Source organism: Aptenodytes patagonicus, chromosome 1, assembly GCF_965638725.1.
Source record: "Aptenodytes patagonicus chromosome 1, bAptPat1.pri.cur, whole genome shotgun sequence".
NCBI lineage: Eukaryota > Metazoa > Chordata > Aves > Sphenisciformes > Spheniscidae > Aptenodytes > Aptenodytes patagonicus.
Genome location: NC_134949.1, coordinates 125,307,702 through 125,316,104, shown reverse-complemented (window position 1 = coordinate 125,316,104; position 8,403 = coordinate 125,307,702). Strand labels below are relative to the sequence as shown.

Genomic DNA, 8,403 nt, shown 5'->3' with positions numbered 1-8,403 from the left:
CACCCTCTCCCCCCGCCGCGCACCGGCCCTCGGGCGCCCGGGACGGGGACTACTTTTTCCCTCCGCCCTCCCCCGGGCGTGCCCGGCGCAGGTGGCAGCGGCGGCGCCGTGGCCGGTCGCGCGGCGGCGATGGCGGCGGCGCCGAGGCTGCGCTAGCGCCAGCGCAGGGGGAGGGGAGCCGGAGCGCGAGCGCGAGCGAGGCGTCCGGCGGGGGGCGGGGGCGGCTCGCTCCCGCGCGCGGAGGAGAGGGGAGGGGAGGGGGGGCGGTTGGTTGGCGGTGGGGGAGGGGCGGCGCTGACAGGGCTATGCCGAGCCGGGCCCTGCCCGCGCCAGGCGCTGCCTGAGCCTTAATCCCTGCCCGGGCAGCAACGGCCGCCGCCAGCAGCGATTGTGCCGAGCGAGCGAGCGGCAGCCGCCGGGCCGGGGCCGCCATGGCTGAGCCCCCGGCCTCTTCCAACTCCGGCGGCGGCGGCGGCGTGTCCCTGCCGCTCATTGAATCAGGTAAAACCGCCGGGGCGCGAGCGGCCGCGGGCCAGGGCGAGAGCTACTGCCGGTGCCGCCACCGCTCCCTGCCGCCATCTTCCTGACCGTGATTATGAATTACAGTCACCCCGGGGGCTCCCTCCCCCCCCCCCGCCCTGGACTCATCCCCCGTCTCTCCCCGTGTCTCTTGCAGAGCTCTACTTCCTCATAGCTCGGTTCCTGACCACCGGGCCCTGCAGGAGAGCGCTGAAGGTGAGTACGGGGGCGCCGCACACTCACCTGGGCGCACGGGCTCGGACCCCTTGGCCGTTCGCTGCCGCAAAGAGGATTGAAGGGGAGGTGTGAACAGCCGGTCCCCCCGTCCCGTCCGCCCCCCGAGCCCTTTTGCGGCAGCAGCCGCTTCAGAAGCCGGAGGCTTGCTCGTCCCTAATTCAGTATTTTTTCCCTTTTCTCTGCAGGTGCTGGTGCAGGAGCTGGAGCAGCACCAGGTCTGTGTGGGCTCTGATGAAATCATCTCTCTTGCTCTAGTCAAAAGTTTCCTTTACTTTACAACTCATTCAAGTTTCTTCCACTCTCCTGTCTCAACTTTTTCCGCTCAACACACGTTGTTCTGGATGTGATCTGTTCCTCCTTCCCCTTTAATCACTCAGTTTTCTTTTTTTTCCCCCCTCCATTTAGTTGCTTCCTAAAAGGTTGGATTGGCAAGGAAATGAGCATTATAGAAGTTATGAAGAATTGGTGAGACTTTTTTTTCTTTTTTAATTTTAATTAGGATGATAACATTGATGTTAGACTCTTTACCTTTAAAAGTAGGCCCAAAGCTTTACCTTCCAGTTTCATTCCGGCTCTGTTAAGACATTGGAGTTATTTTGGAAAGGGCCTTTAATTTCTTTACATTAGACTAACAAAAACACAAGTGGTGTTTTAAATTGAGGATATTGTTTACATAGCAGAGGTGGAGCTTGGCGTTGTGCATCGGTACATGCCACTGCCTACATATGGGAAAGAACCAATCCAAAGCAAGGTTTCATTTCAGAGTTTCATGAGCAAGTTTGCTAAGTGCGTTTTGATTTGACGGTATTTATTTTCTGGTTGGCTTCCTTCATCAGTCCTCTTCAACAGATTAGGAAATGAAATTGCTGTTCAGAAATCAAGGGCTGGCAGTTCTGGTGCCTATGAGTATGCTCTTTATCTCTGGCTGCCCACTGGTCATGGCTTTGTTTCTAAATATTAGAAAGATAAAGTGATCTCTTAACAGCATGTATTTTATGCCTTCTACGGCTGATGTTGTTTGCTCTAAATGTGTTAACTTATATCCATTTCAGAATGGAAAGCTGTCTTTCTCTTGGTGGTTTATTTTACTGCTTCATAAATGGCAAAGTATATTTGGCAGTTGAATCTTGTGAAGTGATGGCCTGGTGGTGCCTGCTCAGTGTGGATTTATCCTGCTTTATTGCAGTTGATCATGTTTTCTTTAAACAGATGTTTATTCTTGCTTTTTTCCCCCTAAGATTCAGGCATTCCAGGTTGATTGACTGACTTCTCCCTTACCCATCAATTTGTGTATTGTTATAGTTAAATCCCCTTGTCCCTCTTGTGTAACACTTGAAGATCTCAGAATCATATTTGCATAGAGAAGGAAAGAAATTTTGTTTAAAACACTTTCTTAATTATTTAAGTGCTGCTTAAAATGATAAACTGGAATCCATTTCTTCTACTTGTCAGTGTGGTCAGTTGAGCAAATGAGGTTTTAAAGTAATGCTTTAAGTCACTAAAAAGCCTAGTCTTGCTAAACAGGAATACTTTCAAGCTCTGACTTGAATTTAGCAAACATGAATGTAATATTAAGTTTAAAAAGGATTGTTTGGGGTTGTTTTTATTGGTTGGTTGGTTTTTTTGACCCCAGTTCTTCTGGCGAAAAGTGGTGGTGTTGGGAGATGTCATGTGTGAATTCTTTTCACTTCAGTACAGGTTTTTTTAACTGTGTTTATTATGCATGTACAGTTGTCAGATTAATTCTTCAATATGTGCTGCTTCTACCTCTTTTAAAAGAAATCTCTACACAGGGTAATAGTATTTCAGAACATCCAAATCAGTCTCCTGAAGGTTTTAGTTTCTGCTTTTGAGGGGCTTTGGGAACCTCTTGTTGTCCCACTGGTCTCACTCTGAATTTGCAGAGACCACAGACAAATGCAATCATGTGGTGCAATTATTTATTTTCCTCTTTGTTCATCATGGAATTGGAGCAAGACTTTAAAATAACCATTCCTTCCAAAATCTGAGTAAAACTACTTAAAAAGGAAATGAATTGCAAGGTTTTGTATGCATGTTTCTATCAGGGACTGCATTTGGAATATATACTTCCGGATGATGGCATGCAAACAAAATGGTTTATAATGCTTGGCATAAAGTATGCTGAGCTTTCTGTCCTGAATGTCGTGGCTGGTACTGCCCTATACCAATTCAAGAGGCAAAATTTATAATGAAGTGATGAAAAAGTGCATTTTGTAATCTTTGGATTACCAAATATATTTCTCATAATCAACCTTAAGCATCTGATGAGCTGATTTGCTTGGATATATTTGGCTGTGTGGTAACGTTAACTATTTTACTGCTATTACCACCTCTCTGCCCTCCCAGGAATACAACCTATACCCCTGCAAGCTTTATACATTACTTGGATTTTTATTATTAAAACAAGTATTAGGTTGTGGCTTAAATCGTATGTTTGCAATACTCAGTGTGCATTTGGGCAACTTTTTGTTGAACAGATCTTACGTGACAGCATGTGGTATTTTTATTCCCACTGTTCCGATGACGAGATCAGCCTTGTCAGGACTTTCCTCACCTAAGTTCAGTCAGTAGGCTGAGGGAATAGCATCATAAGCACGAGCTAGTTCTGCCTGTGTTCTGAGCTATGTGGGCAAGAGGCTACATACCTGTGTTGGTGTGGCCCTCTGCCTCTCCTGGATGTACTGGCTGGGAATAGTCTGGCTGCTGAAGTAGCACTGTGGCTGCTGGGTCTAACTGGTTTTTACGTGGCCAGATCAGAGTGGAGTAAGCATGGGGCTGTTTGCGCCTGCTGATTCAGACCTCCCCAATAGTTTAAAATTATGACTCTGATGGTTTGGTTTACTCGAGTCTGTGTAAACACTACTTTGCATATTTAACTTCTGCATTATTGTGATTGACTTTATAGTTAGATAAGGATTATTTTCATTGAACTCCCAGAAAAGAGGGGAAAAAAAAATACTCAAAAACCACACACATCTGTTCTTGACTGAGACTTCTGAGTGTGTGTGTGGGTGTATTTTTTTAGATTGTTAGATGTAGATAGTATGGGATCCTTCCTGAATGGATGGATGACTGTTTTGATCCTTTTGGTTTAAGGAAATAGGGCAGTCTTATGCTATGTAGTACTGGTTCTTCAAGGAAACTATTTCCAGAGAGATAGTACCCAAACCTACTAGTTTGCAGTTTACTGAACAAGTACTGCGCGACTGAAGTACTAGCTGCATAAATTCTTGTGCTTGATTACAACAAAATTCTCCATGATCTTGAGTTACGAGGGTTTGAATTTTATTTTTAATAAAAATAATTGGGTGAATTGGGCAAAGACACTCATTGTAGGGTGCCACACAAATGGGTGCCATACGTGTGGATATTGCAGGCTTTCAGTAGTAAAATATTGATGTGCAGTAAGTAATTTTACTGCAGTTATTTTTACTACAGCTCTCCCATTCTTGGAGAGCACTTGCTGAATTTACTAGATCAGAGCTTAACAGAATTGATTTTGTTTTGTAAGTTGAACTTAAAAATATTTAAGTAAAGTTTAATATACCTGTGAATATCGATGCTTTTAGACTCATCTGTTCTGGATGTACCATATATATTTTTAAAATTTAAATTTCTGTCAGGTGCTGTCCAACAAACATGTGGCTCCAGACCATTTGTTACAAATTTGCAAGCGTATCGGCCCTATACTGGATAAGGAGATACCACCCAGCATTTCGAGAGTGAATTCCTTACTTGGTGCAGGGAGACAGTCATTGTTACGTACAGCAAAAGGTATGGTTTGTTTATTATTTGAAATGGGTATGATACATTTTCATAAGTATATGGTGAAGGCTTTTGGCATACTTAAGTCGTGAGCTTTCACCAAAATTGGCCCCCACTTCTTCTGTACTGTGTTTAATCAACCAAAACACCAGGGATCGGTGTATTAGTGGTATAACTATACATTGATTGTTGTGAAGAGAAGGTTTTAAATTGCATCACAAGAATTACTGTAACTCTGAGTGCTGAGGCTGCTGAACATGGCCAGTTTTCAGTGTTACTGCAATATAATGAATCATCAGGACACAGGTGCTACTTCTCTAACATCTCCCAGCACTCCCAGCAGTATATTGGCCCGTGTTGGTTTTGAATGCGGTAGCTGTTGTACTCTGTTCAGTATAAATGTGAGACAGTAACACCAGTTTTCTGAAAGCTTTCTTGGTTAATGCAAATGGCGTCAAAATCGGTACTTGTGAATTGTGTACACACGCAGGAAGAAAGTCCTTGCCCGTAACTTCAAGGGAATGGTTGGCAGTGCATAAGCACACACTTTATTTGATCGGGTAGATTTTAGCTTTAGACTTACCTCTTTGAATGTTTCTGGGAGGGGGGTGTTCATGTGTTTGTATGATGTTCTGTTGGGTAGCTAGATGCTATGATGTGGGACTGGTTTATGGGATACTATTGTGTTTTCAGTTGCCTGTCCTAACTGCTTTAAAGGATGCACGCTGAATGACAGTGACTGTTCTATCCTGAAAATCAGGATTGCAATTATTTCAGCATGAGTGTGTCAAAATAACTGTCGGTGTGGGAATTTTTTTTTAAGAATCACAGAATTGTCAGGTTGGAAGAGACCTCTTGAGATCATCTAGTTAAATAATTTCATACTAATAAATATTCAATAAATACTTATGAATATATATTCATGAAAATGTTAAAAATCTTGAATGCTTTGCACTGGGAACGAGTAGGAAAAATTCAGTTGAAGAGTTAGTTTTGTATTACGGGAACTGCAGGGGCATCACTATTTAGGAGTAATTTCAAAGTTTGGTGGTTGGTTGGGTTGGGTTTTTTTCCTCCTTCTGTTACTATATTAAATGGATTTTTCTCTCCTCTGACGCTACACTGTTCATGAAAAGTTTTGGGGCATTTGGTGTTCCTATTTTTTCAGCTGTTTAAATACTGTGTTTGAGACCACCTATAGATATGTTCTTTACTGTGTTTTGGAACTGCAGCTCTCTTGGCATTTTTAACATGTACTTATGACGAACTTCAACCAATTGGTTTTAAAGATTGCAGGAACACTGTTTGGAAGGGCTCTGCATTTGCTGCTCTTCATAGAGGAAGACCTCCTGAAATCCCTGTGAACTATGGCACACCACCAAATCTTGGTAAGCTCTTTTCAACACTCATCACTGCTGCTGTGAGCATAGGATGCGTATCTTGATACTGGCCTTGCTACAATGCTGAAAATTGCACCTCAGAACTGGATCTGGAGGCTTATCTGGAGAACTTCATATGACTTCACGGGAGTTCTGTGTTGGGTACAAAGGTCTGCTCACAGCACTAGTGAGGCAGTATCCTCTAGATGACATCTTTTTCTTTTATAAAGCCCCTGTATTAAGTAGATAAACTTACAGAAAATACAAATCATTCTCCTTTGGATAGAAGGACTCTTGTACGATTTAAGGTATAGAAAGCCATGGGAAAAGAAAGATAACATTTAGCACTTCTTATTTAGAGACTGAAGTTTTGATTGGAGCGAGTTTAAAATACTGTCTTGGTTTTATACATAGAAAAAATTGCAAATAAAACAAAACCTGACTTTATGAAATCTGAAAGTCACTCCTGGGAAGTCCTTAAGTAATATATTAATGGAAGTTAAATAAAATCATGTTTTAGAATAGACCTGGTTTAAACATCAATATGTTCATTCTTTGATTTCTTTGTGTTCTAGTGGAAGTACATCGAGCAAAACAATTAACTGGATATGCAAAGTTCAGTACTTCATTTCCAGGAAGTATGTATCAGCATGTCAAGATGCACAGACGGATTCTTGGCCATCTTTCTTCTGTATATTGTGTTGCATTCGATAGGACTGGACACAGAATATTTACTGTGAGTTGATTAAATAGATCTGAATATAGTTCTAGATGTATGCAAGGAAGAGAGTTTTGAAATGCATGTTATGATAAAACTTCTGCAGGTGGATATCAGCAGTGGTAAAATGTAGCTGATTAGCGCCATCACAGTGCTTAAGTAGAACAATTTGATGTAATTAAAGGTGGGAAGCATGCAAGAAATTGTTGTACTTAATGTCAACACCTGACCAGATACTGATGTAGGAGCTTTATTCAGTGATGTAGTTTGATGGTAAGCACATCTCATATTCTTTATGAAGTGGCAGAGGAGAGATTGCTCTTACAGAACAATACTTTCATTGGCCCTTGCCATTACTCTAAGGAATCCCCTCAAACTTATTCCAGACTTTTTGCATTATATGGTATAGATCTGTGGTGATTGCAGTGTAATCCTGAACCATAAGTGAACATTTGGTTTTTTTAATGTTGGTCGTATGATTTTATTTCTTTCAGCTTAAGTAGCATACATAGTTTTAAATAGAAGTGTAATTTACCAAGCTGTGGAAAAACATAGTTAGGTTCTTTAAAGGAAACCTAAAACTTTCCTGAATGTCTTTGAAAATCCATGCTGAGCATAATAAATATTTCTTTCTAGGGCTCGGATGACTGTTTGGTAAAGATTTGGTCAACTCATAATGGCAGGTTATTTGCCACATTACGAGGACATTCAGCAGAGATTTCCGATATGGCTGTCAATTATGAAAACACTATGATTGCAGCTGGAAGCTGTGATAAAATGATCAGAGTGTGGTGTCTGAGAACTTGTGCACCAGTCGCGGTCCTCCATGGACACACAGGGTCCATTACCTCATTACAGGTATGGGGTTTTTTAAGTGTTTCTACATATTGAAGCACAAATAATGTAGATGGATTGTAAGAAGCAGCCAGTCTGTGAAACTCAAAGATAAGTTTCACTTGACAGCGTGGTATGGGAAGTTTGAAGGTATTTTAATCAAATAGTAGAAAACAAGCAATAATTTGGGCAAAAAAAAGGTGCTGTTGCACCTGATTTGAAAAGTTAAGAGTCTGCTTTAGTAGTAGGATTTAGACTGATAGGCTACCCTAAGATTAGCTAGTTGTCATATTAGTAAGAAATAACCAGTTGCCTTGGTTGCTTATTGAAATTGAGAAACATAGTTACATGAATGCTCTACACCAATAGAACCTTCTATCTTTGTGTTACGACTTCTTGAAAAGGAAGGTTAGTACCTCATTTTCTGTTTGTGGAGAAAAGTACTTTGTGGTTGCTGTTACTAGGTTAAGAAGTAACTTGCCAAGGTGCATCTTACTTTTTCATGTCCAAGTGCAAGGAACTGATGTTCTGTTTCCCATGAAGGCTGGCACATGAATGGCAAATAACTTTCACTGTGCCTGTCATTGTGGTTTTCACATGACTGAAATTATTTCTGTGTGACTGCCTGTGGAAATACTGAACTCTGAACATTTAAATACTGATGTCAAAAATTAGTCAAAACCACAGGAGAAACCTATTTAAAAAAAAAAAGGGGGGGGGGGGGGGGGCGGGCGGAGTTCCTTGCCTCCCTGAAATTCCTGAGTATTTAACTGAAGATAATGACAGGCATCCTTCTTCACTTAAAAAAGATCACTACCTGTAATATTTGGGCTGTTGGAACCAAAGAGAATTTCTGGGAAATATCGTGTCCTCCTATTGTCTGTTACTGGAGACGTGATATGCTGGTTTATGTGGGTGAGTGTTCTGATC

General features: G+C 41.9%; 1 protein-coding gene across 1 annotated transcript in view; it reads left to right on the top strand.

Moving 5' to 3' along the window:
* The first annotated feature begins 390 nt into the window (after nt 1-390).
* BRWD1 (bromodomain and WD repeat domain containing 1) overlaps nt 391-8,403 on the top strand; it is a 63,070-nt gene continuing 55,057 nt past the window's right edge. The window contains exons 1-8 of the mRNA XM_076354210.1: nt 391-501; nt 677-735; nt 942-971; nt 1,162-1,221; nt 4,401-4,551; nt 5,832-5,930; nt 6,497-6,657; nt 7,276-7,497. Of these exons, the coding sequence (XP_076210325.1) occupies nt 432-501; nt 677-735; nt 942-971; nt 1,162-1,221; nt 4,401-4,551; nt 5,832-5,930; nt 6,497-6,657; nt 7,276-7,497 (852 nt within the window). The 5' untranslated portion in view covers nt 391-431. The remainder of the gene's footprint in view (nt 502-676; nt 736-941; nt 972-1,161; nt 1,222-4,400; nt 4,552-5,831; nt 5,931-6,496; nt 6,658-7,275; nt 7,498-8,403) is intronic.